Here is a 25,362-nt window from a genome sequence, read left to right as displayed (position 1 = left end):
AGTATTTTGGGCTTATTTTATTTTAAACTCTTGTTTTTTAATTGTTAATGCAGCGCTCATGACAGGACGGGCGCTCTACGTTTTTGGTAACCATGTTTTTTAGTTTTTGTAAATCAATATGATTTTTTGATGTTTATTATAATTATATATAATTTGAAGGTATGAATAATAATTAAAAAATTAATGAAGCGTTCGAAAGTTTACAAATGTGTAGCAAAATTTATTTGAAATTCATATTTTTGCATTCATCTACATTGCAACCACATAAAGGTACACAAGTAACACTATTTTTCTTACAATTACATGCTTTAGTTTTAGAAGTTTTTGTACATTTGCATCGTTGAATTAGTTCATTAGGTACTGGATTTTTTGACATAAATTTGGGTGATAATACTCCTGTTTCATCTGCCACGTAACCAAAATCCTAAACCACGTAACCTCTAAAATTTTAATGTTGTTCTGAAGCTATTTTCTTGTGGCATTTATATAATTAACTAGTTTTGATGGGAAATAAGCCACAATTTTACTAAAAAAATGATTTTATAAATCTCATTTTCAGTATGTATTCTCATTTTTTCAGTAAATCTCATTTTCATCATTTTTTTAGTAAAATTGTGGTTTATTTCCCATCAAAACTAGTTAATTCGAAAATTTTAATCTTAAAAATTACTAAGTTTAATTTTAATCTTAAAAATTTTTAAATCTCAATGATAAAAATTTAAAAAAATAATTTTGCTACACATTTGTAAAATTTCGAACGCTTTATTAATTTTTAAATTGTTATTTATATCTTCAAAAATTATAATAAACATCAAAAAATTATATTGATTTATAAAAACTAAAAAACATGGGTGTAAAAACGTATGTATACAGGGTGTCCCGAAAAGATTGGTCATAAATTATACCACACATTCTGGGGTCAAAAATAGTTCGATTGAACGTAACTTACCTTAGTACAAATGTGCTCATAAAAAAAAGTTACAGCCCATTGAAGTTACAAAATGAAAATCGATTTTTTTCAAGATATCGAAAACTATTAGAGATTTTTTGTTGAAAATGGACATGTTGTCCGCCTTAATACAACGAAGACTGACCGAAGCTACCACGAATATCATAGGACACTATCAATGCGGATTTGTTAAGGGAAAGTCTACAACAGATGCCATACATACAGTTAAACAAATTATGGAAAAAGCTCATGGATATAAAATAGAAATTGAACTGCTTTTTATAGATTTTCGACAAGCATTTGATACAATAAATAGATCAAAACTAATGGTAGCTCTGAAAGAAATGGGAATACAACATAAATTAAGAAGATTAATACAAATGACAATGAGTAGAACTGTAGTTAGTATAAAAACTCAAGTAGGCGACACAGAAGAATTTGTCATCAATAAAGGGGTGAGACAAGGAGATTCATTATCAGCAACTCTGTTTAATCTTGCCCTAGAATACGTCGTCAGGAAGATCAACAAAGGCACCCTCCGAACGAGAGAAGGACAAATAATAGCATACGCTGATGATATTGTGCTAATAACAAAAAATAGAAAAACAATGGAACGAATGTTAAACGAAATGGTAACAGAAGGAAAAGTAATGGGATTAAAAATAAACCAAGAGAAAACCAAAATAATGAGATTTGACAAAAACTTTGAAAACAGAAAGGTTAGAGTAGGAGAATACACTTTTGAAGAAGTCGAAAAATTTAAATATTTAGGAATATTAATAACAAACAATGGAGAAAGAGAAACCGAAATCAAAGAAAGGATTATTACAGCAAATAAGAGCTTCCATGCAAATAAAAAATTACTTAAAAATAAGTTATTGAATAAGAAATCAAAAATGAAAGTATACAAAACAATAATTCGACCGACGATGATGTATGCAGCCGAAACTCTTAGCATGACAAAAAAACAAGAGGAAAACCTTAGAATACAAGAAAGAAAAATACTAAGAGCAATATTAGGACCAATAAAAATAAATGACAATGAATTTAGACAAAGAACGAACCTTGAGTTACTGGAAGAAATTGAGGAGGATATAGTATGTAAAATAAAACAGCAAAGAGCAAAATGGCTAGGACACATATGGAGATCCGGATCAACTACGACGATATACTCAATATTGGAATGGACACCAGCTGGCAAAAGAAGACGTGGAAGACCAAGATCTACATGGTTACAAGAAGTAGTAAGTGATCTCAGCAATGCGGGCATACGACATTGGAAAGGGAAAACCAGAGACAGGAAAGAGTGGAGAAAAATAACAGAGAAAATTAAATAACGAACATGAGGACTGATCTACCTCAAAACATAGATCTAGAGAGCGTAAGCGGCGTAACCCCTAAAGGGGTGTTTAGCCACTATATATATAATGGACATGTATCATTATTATGGCAGGAACATCTTAAAACAAAATTATAGTGAAATTTGTCCACTCCATACAAATTTTATGGGGGTTGTGTTCCTTTAAACCCCCCCAAACTTTGGTGTATGTTCCAATTAATTCATTATTGTGATACCAATAGTTAAACACAACATTTTTACAACTTTTTTGCCTCTTAGTATTTTAATGTTGTTCTGGAGCTATTTTCTTGTGGCATTTTTACAATTTTAACTATTTAATGGGAAATAAGCCACAATATTATTAAAAAAATGATTTTTATTAACGTTTCGACGCCCAAATCGGGTGCCGTTGTCAAAATACAAAATACTACTGAAGTATTTTGTATTTTGACAACGGCACGTCGAAACGTTAATAAAAATCATTTTTTTAATAATATTGTGGCTTATTTCTTAGTATTTTGTCGATAAGCCAGTTTTTATCGAGATGCGGCTTATTTTTTAATATGTTTACATAAAAATTTTAACGGGGTTTTGTTCCTTTAAACCCCCCAAATGTTTGTGTACGTTCTAAATAAACTATTATTGTGGTACCAGTAGTTAAATACAGTATTTTTAAAACTTTTTTGCCTCTTAGTCTTTTTTTGATAAGTCACCTTTTATCGAGATGTGGCTTCTTTTTCAAAATATACCTAAAAATGTAAATTATAAATAAATTTTCAGATTATTAACAGGTCGCTACAATCGTAGTAGGTCTGGATCCCGCGTATGAAAAAAAAGTTGATTAATAGCAAGCTGAAAATTTGTTAATAGCTTAAAGGTGTCTAGTCGGACAAACTTTGATATATGGGAACACTGGAACAGGGGAATTTTAATTGTGGAACAAGTTAAAAATTTGGAACGGTCAGACCACGAAAACGGCACATGTATTTTGTCCGACAGATCAGACTTAAACTCTCCGAACAGATATTAAACTCTCATGCAAAAATCAGACTGCTATTTATCACCAAATGGGCGTTTTAATGAGTGGAACATGTAGAATATGTCAAATGACAGGAATTATGACAGGTGATAAATAGCAGTCTGATTTTTGCATGAGAGTTTAATCTTTGTTCGGAGAGTTTAAGTCTATTCTGTCGGACAAAATAAATGTGCCGTTTTCGTGGTCTGACCGTTCCAAATTTTTAACCTGTTCCACAATTAAAACTGCCCCTGTTCCAGCGTTCCCGTATATCAAAATTTATCCGACTAGACACCCTTAAGCTATTAACAAATTTTCAGCTTGCTATTAATCAACTTTTTTTTCATACGCGGGATCCAGACCTATAGTGGATTCGACAAATATTCAAAATATCTCGATAAACACTGGCTTATCGAAAAAGTACTAAGAGGCAAAAAAGTTTTAAAAATGTTGTGTTTAACTAATGGTGCCACAATAATAATTTAATTGAAAGGTACACAAAAGTTTGGGGGGGCTTAAGGGAACAAAACCCCCATAAAATTTTTCTGGGGTGCACAAATTTCACTTTATTTTTTTTTTAAGATGTTACTACCATAAGAGTTCCACATGTCCATTTTCAATAAAAAAACTCTAAGAGTTTTCGATATATGAAAAAAATCGATTTTCATTTTGTAACTTCAAAAGGCTGTAACTTTTTTTGTGTGCACTATTGTATATAGGTAAGTGAGGTTCAATCAACCTAGTTTTGATCCCAGAATCTGTGGTATAATTTATGACCAATCTATTCGGGACACCCTTTATATGGACCGTTCACTCTTGTTAGAGTATAGGTCGCTCAAATACTATGAGCTCTTTTAATCCATTTCACGCGGTGGATTAGTCCGCAGTTTCCTTTAGGTCGTCGTTGATAGGTAAGCGCTGCATTAACAATTAAAAAACAATAGTTCTAAATAAAATAAGCCCAAAATACTCAGTGGTAACGGATACAAGAAGATTTGAACTTTAATTTAGGCACTTGGTAACCTCAAAAATAATATTTTTTACTAGTGATTTTGGGCCTTGAAAATCGTCATTTTTCGATTTTTTTTTTAATTTTAAATTGCTTAGAACTCGAAAACGATCAACTTAGAGAAAAATTACAAGAGACCTTTTTTCTCCAGAATTGTCCAAAAAACCTAAAAAAAATTTGTCCGAAAATATTAATTTTTGCAATTTGTTTAAAAAAAAATTGTTTAAAAAAAAGAATGTGTGTGTACTTTGTACGCACGTAAGAAGTTATACTTCTATTATATGATTATATGATTATAAACGAAATTAATATACTTTTTATTTATATTTTATTTAAATATTAAACTAATTTATAGTTACTACTTCTTAAACATTTTTATTAAAACAGTGCCAAAAATTAAAATAATAAAAGAATAAAACACACACAAACACATTAAAAATGCCACAAATGATTTCTGAACATTAATTGTCGGAAATTTTTTTAACTAAATACGTATTTTCTGAAAATAAAATTATACAGGGTGGTTCATCTTATTCGCCTCGGTCTCTGTACGGAAAACCACTTGATATTTTAAAAACATTTCTTCACAGAAATATACAGGGCCTTTAATACTACAATCTAAAAATAATATGAATTATACAGGGTGCTCCAAAAAAGAGTGGTATATCAAAGTTATATTTTTTCTTATGGAATGCCCTATATCTGATGACAGTACTGAATTGACCTTAAAAAATAAGCTATACTTTCATAAGGTTTCCCTATACCTAAATACAGGGTGTTTTGATTTATTTCAATTTTTATGAAAATGTAAGGTTTTAGAAAAAAATAAATATCTACGAATCTAAGAATCAGTAACAAATTCTTTCTTGGATCTTAATAATAGACTATTTAGCATACTTAAACAGATGATTACTGTACAAAATTTCTTACAGGGAGGTCAAAATATGAGATTGTTCTATTAACAAATTCAAGCTGTAATAACTTACTTATTTTAAATAGAACACCCTGTATCTTACTAGTCTATCGCGTATAAAATTTACTTAGCTTTCAATTTATATTAGGGTTACCTATACCTATCTTTTACAGGGTGGTCAAAATATTAGATTGTTCTATTAAAAAATTCAAGCTGTAATAACTTACTTATTTTATTTGGAACACCCTGTATCTTAACAATCTATCGCGTAGAAAATTTACTTTGCTTTCAATTTTTATTAGGGTTTCCTATACCTATCTCCCTTCATTTTTTAAATATTTAAAGATTTCCTAATTTGTAAGCTGTAAAAATTAGAATTAAGTACCTATGTCGTGGTTATGTACAACACATCACCAACACCGGCAATATACTTAAATATCTTAGTCAAGATACTTTCGTTAATAAAATTCAAATTTTTATCATTTAATCACACAGAGTGTTCTTATTTTAAAAGACATAGTCGATATTCTATTCTTTATAATGGAAGATATTTAAAATCTCTTCAATTCCATGTAAACATTCTCAATACACATGTTATTCTGTAAATGTAAATTCCCATGTTATTCGGTAAATATCCATTTTTACATATTTTTGTACAATAGGCTCGTTTTCGTCATAGTAGCCATTGCATTTAATTGTTTGTAATTGCGATTCAAAGATTCAAACAAAAAGTGGTGTTCTTAAATTTACTTAATAACCGTTGGTTTAAGGTATGGAAAATACTTATACGGAATGAAATATAATTTAAATATCTTCCAGAATACGGCATCTAATGTAGGGTATGCAGTTTAATATAAACATATTATTCAATGTCACATGTAGGCCAAAATCAACTAAAATAATACAACACTCTGTGTGATTACATGATAACAATGAAAATTTTATTACTGACAGTATTATGTCTAAGTATATTGCCGGTGTTGGTGATGTGTTGTACATAATATGTAACCACGACATATTTACTTAATTCTAATTTTTAAAGCTTGCAAATTAGGAAATCTTTAAATATTTAACAAATGAAGGGAGATAGGTATAGGAAACTCAATAAGAATTGAAAGGTAAATAAATTGTCTACGCGATAGGCTAGTAAGATACAGGGTGTTCTATTTAAAATAAGTAAGTTATTGCAGCTTGAATTTTTTAATAGAACAATCTAATATTTTGACCACCCTGTAAAAAGATAGGTGTAGGAAACCCTAATACAAATTGAAAGATAAGTATATTTTCTACGCGATAGACTAGTAGGATACAGGGTGTTCCATTTAAATTAAGTAAGTTATTACAGCTTGAATTTGTTAATAGAACAATCTCATATTTTGACCACCCTGTAAGAAATTTTGTTGCAGTAAGCATCTGTTTAAGTATGCTAAATAGTCTATTATTAAGATCCAAGAAGGAATTTGTTACTGATTCTTAGATTCGTAGATATTTATTTTTTTCTAAAACCTTACATTTTCATAAAAATCGAAATAAATCAAAACACCCTGTATTTAGGTATAGGGAACCCTTATGAAAGTATAGCTTATTTTTAAAGGTCAATTCAATAATGTCGTCATATATAGGTCATTCCATAAGAAAAAATATAACTTTGATATACCACTCTCTTTTGGAGCACCCTGTATAATTCACATTATTTTTAGATTGTAGTATTAATGGCTCTGTATATTACTGTGAAGAAATTTTTTTTAAATATCAAGTGGTTTTCCGTACAGACACCGAGGCGAATAAGATGAACCACCCTGTATAATAAATATACTTACAATCATAAAATGTATAAAAAAAATAAAAAAATAAAAGTTTCTATTGGGATTCGAACCAACTTACCACGCGGCTGGTATTTGCGTTGTATTGGGGTTCACTCGCTTAAAAGCTTCGCCACAGAGGCAGCTTGTCATTATGTGCGAAGAAGATCGACTAACTAAACAGAATAAACTTTTGACATTTTTAACTTATGTAAATCAAATTATTTTTATTTTGAATTGAAATGATTTAGAATTGAAAAAATACAACAAAACATAGAGTAAGAAAACAATATATTAGGTGAATATTGATAGAAATTTTGATGGTAATTGAATTATGTAAATAAAAGTATTACATACTACTTATGTATTTTGGTAGGTTCAAATAGGTAGGTATGGGAGCCCGTATAACGACTAATAAATTTCGCAATCACTTGCATCGTGCAAAGTGGCTATGTTCAAATACCATAACAAAATTTGATCAACTATTTATAAAACACTTACCGATTCTTTAGCTTTGAATAAGCGAGATCTGCGGCAGTCATACTAGTCACGGTTTGATGGGCTTTCACATTGGCATGCAACAATCATCTCTTCTATGTAAATAAGTCCAAAAATATAATATGAAAACTATTTAAAAAGGCAGTATAACCATTAACTAACTTTTTGTTTGTTGTTTCTCTTCCTACAAATTTTAAAACGCAACAACCATACACAGCTGTGCCACAGCTGCCATATTGGATAATTTTTGTCATGTCATTTGAACATCCAATCAGAACAAAGTTATAATGCGCATGCGCCCGGTCGCTAGGTTTTCCCATATAAAAATTCACCGTCATTACGCCCGTAAAGAAGTATAACTTCAAAAATTTGGACCACTTTTCGCGTGGGCGCCTTCTTGAACCTTATTCTGGTGTGTCACTAATGTGATTATGCAAAAAAATCTTATGGGAATATTTTTCCTACGAACCCGCCGTTTTCGCCTTGTCTACTTGTTCTTTTTCGGTTTTCGTCCTCTCTATCCCACTCTTTTTATTTCATCTCTATCCCCTATCTCCCATTCCCCCGCTCTCTCCCTCTTCTTTTTCTTCATGTGCCTCGTCCGTTCCGAACATTGGCAATTAACATGGCTATTCTGACTTTGTTTACGGCAGATCTAAATAGTTCGGCAGATGACAATCCGAACCATTGCCGCAAGTTTTGGAGCCACGAGTGTCTCCTCCTCCCTGGACCCCTTCTGCTGTTTTTTTTACTTGGATAATTAGCCGAAGTACTCTATATTTACTGTGCCTTATAACGTGGCCCAAGTATCCTCTCTCTCTCTAACGACTAACTGAGTTGGACGTTGCCTCTCACCTAAGCACTACGTGCCTCATTCGAGCAAGGATGAAATACATCCACGTGGTTTGTCATAATCTTAATACATCGACTTAATGTCGCATTGATCGTTATGTTAAGTATTTTAACAATGCAATTGAAAGGTTTTCACACCTTCTACCGTACCTAGTTTCAAATACCTGTGTATTGGGATACACTGCATCTCTTAGTAATCATCTTATTAAGTACAAGACAAATTCTTTTAATATTTAAATGTCCTTGGTAAAACAAATTCGTTTGTTTATAATAAACATGATTGACCCATATTACCACACCAGTGTATCAGTTTTCGATACAAGGTCAGCTTGCAGTAGCAAATATTATTCTTTATTTATAATCAAGTCGACACAGCATTTTGAATACAAACACTCTCACTTTTATATATATATCAAAACATTAAACAGGGGATTCCACATTCTTAGTATTAAATTCATTGCGTAAAGATTAGTCATTGGTATTTGAGATCCCAACGGGTAAACATCACAGCGGATAAATATTTTATCACCAGCTCTTTACCGTAATTACTTCAGCGTACAAATAAATTATTTTACAGTGAGTAGTGTTACTTCATCAACCCTTATGGTAGGGGGTAACCACCCCTCAATTACCTGAGATGGTTCAGATAAACAGGAACCACCATACCTGCACACTGGACGTTTACACTGAAGATGGTCAGTTTAGACCGAAAACGTTTTGTGATTTTTGTAATTTTCCATTATCTTTTGGATAAATTTTAAAGAACTTTTAATAAATTCATCTGCCAATATACTGAACAGAAGTCTTTACTTCAAACTATGTTGAGAATAGTTTTATCATATTCTCATGGGGTTAGCCACGGCTTGGATGAAGGCATGGCACCGAGAAAAGAAGATTCGTGATTAAAAATGTAACACTAATATCAAAAAAATAGAGGCAAATAATAAATAATAAGTTGTAGTTTATAAGTTAATTTATATTCAAGATAAGACAGACGCAGAGAACACACTGAAATTTTATAAATGTATATTTTATTTCTTTTTCTGAAATCTTGCTTCAGGATTGTTTTTGATTATTTTAGATTAAAAATAAATTTAAAAAAAATGGAAACTTAAAACGTTTACATACATGAATTCTATAGGAGAAATAAGGACAGTGACTCATGCGTTAACCAATATCAGGTTTTATCTTTATAACTATAAAATACATCATCCATCATTATTATCAATTGTTATAAAACCAATTAATATTATTTGTGAATTCCTGTTAGGGATTGATAGAAGACATAATGCAATAAATAATATGATCCAATCATTTTTTGTGTAATCTCATAAGATACAAACTTAGGTTTGTATAAAAAAAACATAGTTTATCAATTATTTATAAGATGTTTTTTGTAGTAACACATACACATCGAATAAACATAAAATCCAGACGACTGGAGAACATACACTTACTAGAATAAGGAAATTAGGAAAACAGAGGTTTCTAGAATCTCTATTGGAATCAAAAAGTACCAGTAAGGCTGAACAAATCAACGAACACAGAGTTATTTTAAATTTTAAGAGGGGTGCGACTGGGGTGTATTTTGTCTCCTGTGCTGTTCAACCTCTATACAGGGTGTTTCATTAATAATTGTCCATATAGTAACTGGAGAAACCTTAGCACAAAATACGAAGATTTAACCTAAAACACTTAAATAAAATGTGGTTCCTTACTGAGTTACAGGGTGTTTTATCTAAAAATGTAAAAACTATTTTAGCTCCTCATTTTAAAACTCTTCGACGTATCCTTTTCATACTTGGCAGAAAGTGCGACTACTATACACCCTACTAAATTATGATAAACAAACGTTTATAGCTACTACCAGAGGCGTACGACGGGGGATGTGAATGGTTGACCCTTCTCAAATTCTACGCCACTGGAGGAATTACTATTTTAGTATCATTTTTAGATTCTCCAATACTTTTTACGTAAATAATATACTCTTCATTGGTAACGATAAAGTCATTAGTTTTCCAGATATTTGAAGTTAAATATGAAACGGCACAGTTTTTTTGATTAATTTATGATTAAAATTTAATATGATTAATTTAAATGATTCATATGATTAAAATTTAAAAATTATTTGTACCCAGTACTTTAAAACTATTTGGCGTATCCTTATCATACTTGGCAGAAAGTATAGGTACTGTACACCCTACTAAATTAAGATAAATAAGCGTTTCTAGCTACTACCAGAGGCGTACGACAGGGGATAGTGGCTGGTTGACCCTTCCCAAATTCTACGCCACTGACGAAATTGCTATTTTAGTGTATTTTTTTGATTTTCCAATACTTTTTATGTAAATAATATTCTCTTCATTCGGAACGATAAAATGATTAGTTTTCGAGATATTTGAAATTAAAAATGAAGCGACACAATACATTAATCAAAATAACCGTGTCGTTTCATATTTAACTTCAAATGTCTCGAAAACTAGTGACTTTATCGTTACCAATGAGGAGTATATTATTTACGTAGAAGGTATTGGAGGATCTAAAAATGGCACTAGAATAGTTATTCCTCCAGTGGCGTAGAATTTGAGAAGGGTAAACCATTCACTATCCCCTGTCGTACGCCTCTGGTAGTAGCTATAACCGTTTGTTTATCATAATTTAGTAGGGTGTATAGTAGTCACACTTTCTGCCAAGTATGAAAAGGATACGTTGAATAGTTTTAAAATGCTGAGCAAAAATAATTTTTAAATTTTTAGATACAACACCCTGTAACTCAGGAAGGAACCACATTTTATTTAAGTGTTTTAGGTTAAATCTTCGTATTTTCTGCTGTTTCTCCAGTTACCATTTGGACAATTATTAATGAAACACCCTGTATAGAGAATATTTTTGCAGATGCACTTGAAGGCTCTGACTGGGGTATAAAGGTCAACAGGTACCCGATAAATAACATTCTGAGCTGGTAATACCTAATACGTCTGGTGGCTATCGCCCTTAGTCCCGGATTAATTGGATGTATAATAAAATACCTTCATTCTCACTTTATTATATTTGAACTTCAACAATGTACAGCAATGTACAACAATAACAATGTCACGACTAGCGTATTATTTCTTCATCGCGTGACTAACAATTGATCTCAATGAATCGTCGCCTCTTCTTGTTGGTTTATATATACAGTACTAAATCACAACATACATAGTTGATTAGCGGTAAATGCCGATCATATGTACACTAATATAAACTATATTATATTTTATTTCGTAGAAGTTCTGTTCAATACTAAGGGTTAACGTACTACGTTACAATTCGTTACGTCCACGACACCGCGATAATCACAGATAACGAACATGACATGCAGTTGATGCTAAATAAAATAAATAACGTAGGAAAACATATATGGGTTGAAGATAAATGCTAGAAAAACTAAATGCATGGCAATAAGAAAGAGCGCACTCTAAGAGTACAACTACAAGTAGATAATGCTCTAATCGAGCAAGTGAAAACATTCAAATACTTGGGAATGATGGTGAATGACAAATGAGATCCTCAACAAAAAATAAAATGTACCGAAAAAGCAAGAGAAGCTTTTAATAAATTTAAACAGCTACTTTATAACCGTAATATTTCCTTCAATTTCCATTACAGAATAGTTAAATGCTATGTATGGCCCATATTGTTATACGGTATGGAGACATGGACGTTGAAAATATTTTCCATTAATAAGTTAGAGGCCTTCGAAATGTGGACCTTGCGAAGAATATTCCGCATACCATAGACATATAGGGTGAGAAACGAGAAAGTCGTAACAAGAGCAAATGCTGAGAGAATTGACTTGATCAAGGTACAAAAAATTGGATACTTGGACCATATGTCAAAAATGATTTATTTGAAACGTCACTTCTAAGTGTTTAAATCGTAAAAATTATTGTAAAAATGGATAAAACACAATAAAAAGTCATGATTCTCATAGAAAACGAAGTCCCGCCAGAGCAGTCCCATCACAAATTATTCGCAATCCTTTTTTTTTTTAAGTTTTATGAGATTTTCGTAGGTCCGATAAACAAAATTTAACAGTAACTGAATTAGTGAGAAGAGAAGTCCAAATTTGAAGACAGATGAGCCAAAAGACTATTTTTGATTCCTTTTTGTAAATTTTAAAATTATTCAGTGTTGTTTTATAATCAAAATTTAACCCTCACGCACAAGTTTTACATATAACTTCAGTGAGGAACTGAGTTTATTTTATATGTATTTATTTGCTACAAATAAACTCCATTATTATTATTATTATTATATCTTGAGAGGGGAAAAATACGCAATGCCTCAACTAATTATCCAAGGAAAGATTTATGGACAAGAGAGGTCAAAAACAAATGTCGTACCTACGAATAACACTGGTGATCTTTTGCGTGCCGCCAAAGACAAACGTCTGACCTGAACATAATTCGAATTCGCCAATGCACTATTCGCGGTGTGCAAGTACTTGGAGGGGATACGAGAAACGATCGTGCGTGAATAGCGGAGAAATATTGCAACTTTCTTAAATAATTCATATTGTCAGTTGAAATTGTCAAATTGACGTATATTTCATACCTACTGTCATTGAAGAAGAAAAATTATATGTTGCTCACAATATTGATATGATATGCAATTGGGGAGTCCAATTAGAACGAAAACATGCATTGTTTCGGAAAAATTCAAACAAGCTTATATTTTTCTAAAACTTTTTTTGTTAGTTTATATACATGTTAAAGTAAAAAGTTCTACTCGCAGATTTGGCCGCTAATTGTTTATTAATTGTTTAAACAATAACAATTGTTTTGTATAAATTATTTTAAAAATATCGTTAAATTCATCATTTTAGTTTGATCAAATATGTTTCTAATTCGTTTTTGATTATGCTGAATCCGAATATGGCATTGCAATTTGAAAATTATTATACAGAAGCTCTTATACAGTGTGTCTGCTTAGCTAGGAACCACATGGAAAACTTTTTTATTATCAATCTTACGAAAAAAAATTATTCTTAATAAAATGTTCTGGATAGTCAAAAATCTAAAACCAAACCATCAGATATCAAATTTTATCAATTTTATACGAGTTCTGTCAAAAATATGAATTTCGTTAAAGAGTAAAGTACCTTTATATTCCAGAATATCAAAAAATGCTATTATTAAAAGTTGTTTAAAATTAGAAACTATGTCTAAATGAACAATAACACCATTCTAATCGAAAAAAATTTTTAAATTTTTTTCTCAAATTACAGATACTCATCATCATTTTATTACAATTATGATAACTATTTTATTATCACTTTTACGAAAAAAAGTTATTCTTCATAAAATGTTCTCCCTGGTCTAAAATCTAAGATACAACCATCAGATATCAAACTTTTTTAATTTTATTCGAGGTATGTAAAAAATATGAATTCTTCTTAAGAGTTAAGTGCCTTTATTATTCACAATATTTTAATTAGAAGGATGTAATTGAACACTAAAACAAATTTTTTAATTCCAAACAACTTTTCTTAATAACCATTTTCGATATTGTGAAATGTAAAGGTATTTTACTCTTGAGTAGAATTCATATTTTTTGACATACCTCGTATAACATTAATTAAATTTGATATTTGATGATTGCATATATGAAGAATAACATTTTTTTTCGTAAAACTGATAATAAAAAAGTTATCAATAGGTTCCAAGTTACGCAGACATACTGTATAAGAGCTAAAAAAAATTTTTGAAGTTATACTTCTTTACCGGCGATAGAGGGTGATTTTTTATATGTTAAAACCTATCAGCCCGGTGCATGCGCATTATAACTTTGTTCTGATTGGATGTTCAAATGACATGTCAAAAATTATCCGATATGGCAGCTGTGGTTTGGAGGTAAAGGTAAACAAATGTATAATATATTAGTTTTATTGTTGTGAGGACAGAAACAAAAAAGTTTATAATATTGTAGTGACTTTTAAATAGTTTTTAAAAGCAACAGGTACGTAATAATTGTTAATGTATCATGGGTATAAACCTACCTATTTGATCTGCCAAAATACATAGTACGTAATACTTTTATTTATATAATTTGATTACCATCAAAATTTCTATCAATATTCACCTAATATATTGTTTTTTAACTCTATGTTTTGTTGTATTTTTTCAATTCTAAATCATTTCAATTCAAAATTAAAATAATTTGATCAATTTTCAAAATATCAAAATATCACAAGTTTAATCCGTTTAGTTAGTCGATCTTCGTAAATAATGACACATAGTGTCGGTGGCTAAGCGGTGAAGGCGAATTAATTCCAATACCAACCGCTCTTATCAGCGCTGGTTCGAGTCCCAATAGAAACTTCCTTTTTTTTTTTTTTAATACATTTTATGATTGTAAGTATATTTATTATATAATTGTATTTTCAGAAAATACGTATTTAGTTAAAAAAATTTTCGACAATTAATGTTCAGACATCATTTGTGGCTTGTTTAATGTGTTTGTGTGTGTTTTATTCTTTTATTATTTTAATTTTTGGCACTGTTCTAAGAAAAATGTTTGAGAAGTAGTAAGTATAAATTAGTTTAATATTTAAACAAAATATAAATAAAAAGTATATTAATTTCGTTTAAATCATATAATAGAAGTATAACTTCTTACGTGCGTACAAAGTACACACACATTCTTTTTTTTTTGTAGAACATTTATTATTGTTGAAGCTTATTATTAAATGTATTTTAGGTAAGTTTTACAGAAAAAAGTTTTGATCACTTTGTATAAACATTTTTTTAGCTGGTAATTTTCGGTTTTTGTATTACATTTTTGTTATCTTTCTTAATTTTCTTAAAAAGAAATAGTTTATTTCATTTCTAAAGGAAAATAATTTAGTGCATTTTAAAGATTACATCCTAAGCTTTAAAAAAGCACTTATAAAACTGTAATAGATCTGTTTAAACTTGAGTAATACCGTCTTAAAGTGGTGGTAATTCTAGAAAACTACGAAGATTTCAAAAATTACATTTTTTGAGACGTCATATCATTTGAATTAAATTTTTGAGATTTTTTTTGAATGAAACATTTAGTACGATGCTTGAAAGGTAAGTTGTGCAAAATTGAGAGTTTTATAAGAAAAATTGTATTAGTTACACATTTTTAAATCATTTTTAAACAAAATTCATGTAAGGCTCACTTTCCGCCCACACCGTACTTATGCGCATATATTTTATTTCTTTCTATTATATCCATAAGATAGCTTAATTATTCTTCTTTCATGTTCAATTTGTAAAATTTCATTTGATCCATTAAAGAATTACATTAAAATAACTCAACCGTGCACTTCGCCGTACGTTAGTTTACAGTGCGCCAATGTTTGTGAGAAGGGTGATTTTAGCGTTATAAATAAAAAATTATAGAAGATATAAATTTAATTTTAGAAAATTCTTTATATAAGGTTTTTTTTGTAAAATTTTCTGAATTTTTCAATGGTCAAGTCAGTTTTTTTCTAAAATTTATATTTTCGGAGTTATTTAAAAAAACATCTAATTTCGTAGTTCATTTGTTTAATAAAAAATGAAGCACCCTTTTCTCGAGTAGAACTTTTTGATATGTTATTTATTTAACATTGCTTAATGAAATTACAAAAAGTTCTACCTTGTTTAATTTTTTCCGAAGTGAAAATTTATATGCACTCCCCCAATTATATAAAAGTATATTTAATTATACTCCGTCTAATTTACTTACCGTTGCACGTCATCCGCGTCATAACCCGTGACGTCACATGATACCAACACGAAATATTTAGGCGGTAGGTGTGTTCTTTTTTAGAATCATTTTGCCGAGTACATTGGAATTACAGCCACTAGACATATTTTATTAAACACGCGTAGAAATTATATTTGAAGATTTCTATTAATGTTAACTTGAAAAAATACACAATAAGGTGAAAGCAAACCTGAGTTGGCTTTTACCTTGCTCTTTGTGAAGAAAAAGAAATCGACTTAATTATCCACATGCTTCGTGGAATAGTCATATTATAATGCCTTAAGGTATCTCTATAAATTTCATCCATCGCCAGGATTTAGTATACAACATGTCAATGTAAGACTTTTAGTCGACATTTTAAGGGTTTTAACCCATGTATTTTTGGTGGCTTAGCATGTAGAGCTTGTAAAGAACACTGATGATGCTCTCTTTAGAGCGAAAACGTTCTGTTTTTAATGTAGCCCTTTATTGGGGTTTTCAAATAAATGTACCTTTTACACAGAAGATTTTTTTTTCCTTAAATGTTTCCGAATGTCTCCATGCGAGTCTTATTTTCCTTTTTATTTCTGCTGTTTGTCCCTCCCCCCCCTTACCAAGGGAAAGCCCGGTGGCAAACTTTTTTGCATATTTTTATGAATTCCCAAAATTGACATTCTAAGTAAAATTCAGTTTGTTCGTATAATTTTTAGAGTTTCAGTGGTATATTCATCTATGACGACCGGACTATAATAGAATGTATTAATATCGTTAGAACAAATCACATCAATTTTACATCTTAATATAAAACTTTTAGAGTGTATTTAGTTCGTGATGTTAAGCCATCAAGACACATATCCACCCCGATTTTAGTTTGCTTCGTGTAAATAGAGAAACTGATATATATTATGTGGTCCACACCTAAATATAGATTTCTGTGGTATGTGGACTCTATCCGATGTTTCACACATCACATCGCAATTTGCAATTATTTAGAATTGATTTGCACAAGCGTTTTCTCGATTGGCTTATCAATTTGATTGTTTTATAATTATCTGTCTTTAACTACATGTCATGAATGATTAGTTTGGGTATGTGATTTTAATAAAATTGTGATCGTTTCATTAAAAGGAGGCTATTAGTTATAGTTTGATATCGATTTGTTATTAAACAATTGTATAAGGTTGGTATCCTAAAGGATAGGATACAAGCCGGCACCAGATGTGTCTATGCTCTTCAAAACCTTATAGAATCGAGAGAACTAACAAGACATAAAAAGAGGCAACTATATAAATCAATCATACGACCCGTTGTGATGTATAGAAGCGAAACGTGGACGATAACAAAGGCAAACGAGGAGAGACTACGTGTTTGGGAAAGAAAAATCCTAAGGGAGATCTTAGGTCCTGTGCTAGATGCACCAGGCAGCGGTACAATATAGGATTAGAACTAACAAATAGCTCGAAGAACTATATCCAGACGATAACATAATAAAATAAATAAAGTCCAGAAGAGTGCAACGGGCAGGACATCTCAGAAGACAATGTGAACATTTATATTGAACTAGAGAAGGAGGAAATAGGTATTAATATACTAGTCTAAGAGCTAGTGAACCCTTCGACTAACGGTCTTCCTGTAAGGCTAGAAATTTGTCTAGTGATAATTCATAGCACACCAAGGCTAAAAACTATGACCTGGCAGGCCTCTGGTGCACGTGTATCTACCAGGTGAATCGAAAAGTGCAAATTTAGGAGATAAAGTAAACTGTCTCCTGTAAGGTTTAAATTTAAGTATGTGTTTGAGTAAGTCATTCAGAAGAAATGTGTACAATGACAGGCGATTCTGAAGAGCATAAGACCTTGCCAGGCGAGGGGAAAGATTATGGATTTTTCCTAAAATTATTTTTTTGCATCAAACAAAGTTTTTTTTTTAGGTTTTTTGAATCATTCACTGTAGTATAAGTGGGGACGTTTGAGTTTGCTAAAATTCATTATCTCGAGCATGGGCAAATTTGAAGAGATATCCTTAGACAGGTCAATTTCTATTTTTAAATTAGGACATTTTGGCATATATATAATACTAGTGAAGTCATCCATCTGGGCGTGATGACATAATCGATGATTTTTTTAAATGAGAGTAGGGGTCGTGTGATAGCTCATTTGAAAGGTTATTTAATTCTCTATTCAGTAATATAAACGTAAATATAATTATTTATACAGGGTATGCAGAAAATGTTTCTTTTTTTGTGTAAATTAATTTAATAAAAATTTTTTTTGTACATACTGTACAAATAATTATGTTAATGTTTATATTACTGAATAGAGAATTAAATAACCTTTCAAATGAGGTGTTACACAAGCCCTACTCTTATTTAAAAAAATCATCGATTACGTCATCACGCCCATATGGATGACATCACTAGTATTATATATATGCCAAAAAGTCCTAATTTAAAAATAATAATCGACCTATCTGAGGATTTCTCTTCGAATTCGCCCATTCTCGAGAAAATGAATTTATTCCAACTCAAACGTCCTCACTTATACTTAGGGCCGGTACTTTATGTCCCGGTTAAACCTCGGTTAGCTAACCGGGGTTTAATCGGGACAGAAAAGTACCCCATAGGGCCTCTTGCGTTGTAATAAAAGCAATTATAATTATTATTATAATTATTTATGAATATAATAATAAGTATAATTGCGTTTATGTCTATGTTTTGCATATATTTCTGTCCCGATTAAACCTCGGTTAACTAACCGACTGTTAACGGAGACATAAAGTACCGGCCCTTAGTGTGACCAACTACAATTCAGTCGAACTCGGGACAAAGCTGAAAAAAAATACCTGAAATCTGGGACTTTTTAATGAAAACCGGGCCATTTTTTTTATAGAACTTTAATATCATTTTATTGATTATTTAATATTTTTATGTTGACAATGATATTTTTGTAGGGATTAACCGACAATTGGTTGTAATGATAACTACATTTTTCTTAGTTTTTGACGTTTAGACTCCCAATCCGGAAATCGTTATTAAAAAAGGAAATTTTTGATTGCTAATAGTATTACAAAGAGCACTAAGCGCTAGAATGCTGGGAAAAAGACCGGTTAGAAAGCCAAGAATGCGCTGGGAAGACACAGTAAACAGCGACGCACAAGCACTTTTAAGAGTCCGTGTATGGAGAAGAACAGCCACAGACAAACACGGGAGGAGGCAAAAACTAAACAAGGCCAAGGCTCAATTTGGGCTGTAGTGTCGTAGAAGAAAAAAAATTAGTATTACATTTTAGAAATTGTCGACTTTTTTGCGTTCCACCAATTCAAGTTGATGTGAATTCTTAAAAGAATAACGTATTAAAAATTTCAAAAGAAAATTTTACCAAAACGTTGAAAATTCGGATGGCCTGGAAGTCTTGTCCGGAACGCCGGGACAAAACTTCGTAATTCGGGCCATGTCCCGGATTTTTCGGGATAGTTGGTCACACTACTTATACTACAGAGTCGCGCCCGCTTGATATTAGCAATTAAAAAACAAAGGGGTTTTCGATATAGTACTGCAAAAAACTCTTCGGGATTTCAGTAATCGATGTTTAGAGAATATCTACCTATCTTGGCAACATTGAAAATTTCAGTTGAATGTCCGATTCAGGGCTAAAAATGGCCAATTTCGCAATTTTTAAACTTTTCTATCACTAAAGACGGGTTGACATTACTAGTGAATAACGAACGTGGCTCAAGCTTACGTATTTTGCCCGTGCTATTGTTAGATATTTTATTATCTATTCGCAAACTCAAGGAGTACATTTGCATCTATGCATTGCATAAATACAAATGTACTACTCGAGTTTGAAAATAGATCATAAAACATCTAACAATAGCACGGGAAAAATACGTAAGCGTGAGCCACGTTCGTTATTCACTGGTAATGTCAACCCGCCTTTATGGATTATACTTAAAGACCTTTTCTGTTTGGAATAATTCAAAAAACCTAAAAAAAACTTTGTTTGATGCAAAAAAAATAATTTTAGGAAAAAACCCTAATCTTTTCCCTCGCCTGGCAAGGTCTCATGCTGTTCAGAATAGCCTGGCATTGTACAAATTTCTTCTAAATGACTTACTCAAACACATACTCAAATTTAAACCTTACAGGAGAAAGTTTATTTTACCCCTAAACTATGCACTTTTCGATTCACCCGGTAGATACACGTGCAGGGCTGATGCCTGCCAGGTCATGGTTTTTAGCCTTGATGTGCTATGAATTATCACTAGAAAAATTTCTAGCCTTACAGGAAGACCGTTAGTCGGAGGGTTCACTAGCTTTTAGACTATACATCTGGATATACCCAATGAAGCTGAAAACAACATGTCCTTACTGGACATGTTTTAGAGCAATGTTAGAACAATGTTAGAACATGTTTAGGTTTTAGAGCAATACATAAATCGTCAGTTTGTAAGAAAAATTTGAACACCTATCTCGGAAACGAAGCATTTGCGGACGTTTATAAAGCAAACTGTCATTATTTTTTCATGCAGAATTACCCCTTAAAGTTTATCATACTTATTTAAAAACACCCTGTATTGATGAAAAACATGGCTAGTTGTTAAAGTATCCAACTTTTTTATTATCCAACATAAGCGAATGAATCAAAAAGTAAAATGTTAAGAAAGACTAAAGCTACAGTCGAGTTTTAATTTCAATATTTTATATACGCCAGAATATTCCACAGGGTGTTTCGAACTTTGAGGAAAAAACACACTAACATTGTTACACCTGGTATACAATGACACTTACCTGTTTAGCAACAATATTATTACATCGATATTCTTGAAGAATAAAGCTATAATATATTTAAAAAAAAGAATGTGTGTGTACTTTGTCGTACGTAAGAAGTTATACTTCTATTATATAATTCCAACGAAATTAATATATGTACTTTAAACAGTTTATTTATATTTTATTTAAATATTAAACTAATTTTAATACTTACTACTTTCCAAACAGTTTTATTAAAACAATACCAAAAATTAAAAAAATAAAAGAATAAAACACACACAAACACATTGAAAAATGCACCAAAGAAATGATTTCTAAACAATAATTGTTGGCAAAATTTAAACTAAATATGCATTTTCTGAAAAAAGTTATATAACAAATATATTCACAATCATAAAATGTATAAAAAAAATTAAAAAATAAAAACTTGCATTGGGATTCGAACCCGCGTGCTTAGACTTGAAATGCACTTACACACACCCGTCACCCGACTTGGCCACTTACACATACTTGTTTTGTGGGAAGGTAGGCTAAATGAACGTTTTACTGTTTGACAGTTCTGAATTTAATCAAATTATATAAATCAAAGCATTACCTACTAATAGATAGGTACATACATTTTTCAAATAGGTAAGTACCTATGTAATTTTTTATTACAATACTGAAAAATTTACAATTAAGTACGTACCTGTTGCTTTTAAAAACTATTTAAAAAGTTACTACAATTATAAACTTACTTTTGTCTGTGTCCTCACAACAATAAAAACTAATATACAATATTTGTTTATCCCTAACCTCCATATTGAACAATTATTGTCATGTCATTTGAACAGCTAATCAGAGCAAAGGTATAATGCGTCTGCGCTGGGGAACAAGGTTTTTGATGAATTCGCGCATATTAAATTTCACTCCCATCGCGCCTAAAGAAGTATAACTTCAAAAATCACTAAACTCGGACAAGTTTAGGAAATACGAGAGATCGAAAATGTCCCATTTTTAAGGTGGTGCGTTAATTTTGACGCTTAGTGTATTAAATAGTCTTTCAAGGAATAATTTTTGTTTTCAGACAGGGCGTATCGCTGCCGATCATCCGCTGGTAGGTGGTCATAAAGGTCCTGTCCTGGACATCGCCTGGTGTCCTCATAACGATAATGTGATAGCTAGCGGGTCCGAAGATTGCGTCGTCAAAGTATGGCATATACCAGATCATGGCCTTCACAAAACATTAACAGAACCAGTCGTCGATTTAGTTTATCACCAACGTAGAGTCGGTCTCGTATTATGGCATCCGACAGCGTTAAACGTGCTTCTTACTGCTGGCAGTGACAATCATGTAGTTATTTGGAACGTTGGTAAGTTTATACTATATTATACAACGAGCATGTACTTGCCATAACATGCGAGTATTATACCATACTTTTTCTACGACATTTTTTATATAATTCATTAATTTTATATAATTATCAACTACTCTCGATTACAATTAAAATCTACAAAAACAAATGTAGTTTAGGCGTATTAGCTATGTGCAAGTTCAGAAGAGATACATGGATGCCTCAGAAGTCAAACGGTGTAGGTCACATTCTCCCTAAAAATTACTTATGAGATATATCACATATTATCCAGATTTAGCCATACGGCTCACACTCCTTCTAAGGGGAAAAATTGACTCATCCCAGATACCTACGGTTTCAAAAGGATTGAGCTCTGGTGGGACTCTTTCCATGTTATCGAGCCCTAGGTGACTTGGTATGCAGGTGTATCTCCGAAAAATTTTCGTACACTTCTGGCCGTCGTGAGTAGCACAGCTTTCTACATGGTCTTATAAATATTTTCATTGAGACCCAGCTTTTTTATGCTTTCGAGGAGGGTCTTCGGAATGACTCCAGTAGTAGACATAATAATCGTTATGGTCTGGGTACTTTGCATTCTCCATTGTCTACGTATTTGAATTTCCAGATCTCTGTACTTGGCGATCTTTTCAGTAAATTTACTACGTAGATTATTGTTGTTAGGTATCGCCACATCAATTAGTGTTGTTTGTTTTGTTAATTTATTAACTAGTACGAGATCTGGTCTATTATGTGCCACTGTTTGGTCTGTGAGCATAGTGCGGTCCCAGTACAGCTTGTAGTTACCATCCTCAAGCATACTCTCAGGGACGTATTGATAATACGGGAGATGGTCCGTTTCGAGAAGCCCCAGCTTGATAGCTATCTCTTGATGAAGGATCTTTCCAACTGAGTCATACCGTTACTTGTATTCACTTGCAGCAAATGCCTGGCAGCCTCCGGTAATATGTTGGATGGTTTCTTGGGCTTGACATCCATATCGGCATCTGTCATTTTGAATCTGCGGGTCTTTGACGATATATTTCAGGTAATTTCTGGTTGGTATGACCTGATCCTGAATGGCCAGTAATGAACCCTCTGTTTCAGGGAACATCTTTCCTGATGTCAACCAATAGTTCGACGCTGTATTGTCGAGATAGTCTTGGCTGACCTCATTGGGATGTCGCCCGTGCAGAAGTTTACCCATCCAGGTGCGCATTTTTTCGTCTTTTGTGAGGTGGTTTATGCGGATTTCTGGTTCCCTCAGTTTGATCGGTGTTCACATATTATTATATATAATAATATTATCTCCTTGTTTATATTTATGAATATGTTACCAATATTATGGTAAATAAAGACGGTTTATTTTTAATAACTACTTATATTTCTGCAACTACTTTGAAAAACATCTTAATATCTCATTTTAAATACTTACACTTTGACTTACACCGATTGGTTTCTGAGGCATCGACATATTAGTTGTATATAAACTGCCAATAAAATGACTTAAGAGCCAACAGTAGCGCGTCATCAATATAACTTCGGGAGAGAGTATCATACCTTTTTTCGAAAGTTCTGCGAAACTTTGGCAACAGTGCGTCGGGATTATTTGACATAACTTGAATATTGTGACATTATACTCATAGTTGCGCTAAATGGGAGTAATAGAAAACAATTTTATTATAAGTAAATAAATATTTATAAAAATAAACCAAAATACAACGGCTATTACACTTAGAAATCTGACGCAGGTTCGTCAAAATGACAGTGACTATTTATATATGTTGCCTAATCAGTTATTAGTTATATGTTCGATTTCTTGTTAGAGATAAAAAATTTCAGTAGTTCCAATGTGACACAAAATCTACGCATGGGATGAAAAAGTTTATTTGAAGAAAGTGTATTTTTTGTTCTTCTTAATGGCGGTACAGACTCGTTTTTTTTAATATTGTATTTAATTATAGAGTCTTCTTCTTTTACTTCTTGGAGATCTTTCGATCTGTTTAATTCTGAAGCTGCCTCTGGTTAATTTCCTGAGAGGTAAAATGCCAACTATCCCTCCATCTTTTAGGTGGTCTTCCGGGGGGTCTTGAAACGGGCGGGTTGTTTTCTAGGGCAATTTTTGGGAGTCTATTCTCATCCATTCGTCTTACATGGTTGTACCACATCCTCTTGCGCTGCCTTCCCCATCTTACACTATCTTGAATTTTGCATTGCTCTCTAATGTCTGTATTTCTCATTCTGTCTCTCCTTGTTTTCCCCAATATTGTTCTTAGGGTTTTCATTTCGGCAACTCTTAGCATCTGTTTCGTTTTGTTGGTGTCTTCGCGCACGTCTATGCCATGTCATGATTGGTCGTATGCAAGTCTTGAAGATTCTAATTTTACTATCTGTGCGCATATACGGATTTGACCAGACTATCTCCCACAGACATCCTGACAATGCAGATGCTTTGTTGATCTGACTCCTCAGATCCTTTATTGGGTCGTGGGTGTTTGATATATCTATGCCCAGATATCTAAATTGCATCACCTGTTCTATGGGGTTGTTCTCAACCACTAACTTACATCTGAGCAGATCTTTTGTTATTGTCATACATTTAGTTTTGTTGGTAGAAATGTTCATATTTAGTTGGTGGCTTATTTGAAAGAACTGAAAGGGCTGTCTCTGAAGATCATCTTCTGATTCGGCAATAATTGCTGCACCATCTGCGTAACACACCATACCAATTCTTTTGTTGCCCATTCTATATCCGAGATTAAGAGATGTTACTTTGTTTATAATTTTGCCCATGAGTAGGTTAAACAAGAAGGGGCTTAAACTGTCGCCTTGTCTAATTCCTCCCGGTGTTGGAATATTTTCAGTGAACATATTTCTCAAATTGGGCTCTGTACCGGTATTCTTTACTATATTACTAATATGTGTGCCAAATATCTCAACAAAATATTCAAAATTAAAGCCGCAATCTTGGACCGCGTTTTCCGTTTTTGATGACGCGCTACTGTAGCCTCTTAAACTTGTTTATTTAAAATGTAATTTATATCAATAATTAACTTCGAACATTTTTTTAATGTATTTTTGACTGTAACAAAGGGTCAGTATGTGTTTTACGTTTAAATTTCATAATTTGAACATTTAGT

The 25,362-nt window shown here is 31.9% G+C and overlaps 1 protein-coding gene across 1 annotated transcript in view; it reads left to right on the top strand.

The window, feature by feature from the left end:
* The window catches only part of LOC126888349 (coronin-6), a 55,101-nt gene that overhangs the window by 10,335 nt on the left and 19,404 nt on the right, over window positions 1–25,362 (top strand). Inside the window, exon 3 of the mRNA XM_050656519.1 lies at window positions 21,958–22,243. Within this exon, the coding sequence (XP_050512476.1) occupies window positions 21,958–22,243 (286 nt within the window). The remainder of the gene's footprint in view (window positions 1–21,957; window positions 22,244–25,362) is intronic.

This window comes from Diabrotica virgifera, chromosome 7 (assembly GCF_917563875.1).
Source record: "Diabrotica virgifera virgifera chromosome 7, PGI_DIABVI_V3a".
NCBI classification, from domain to species: Eukaryota; Metazoa; Arthropoda; class Insecta; order Coleoptera; family Chrysomelidae; genus Diabrotica; species Diabrotica virgifera.
This window is presented reverse-complemented; position numbering and strand designations above follow the sequence as displayed.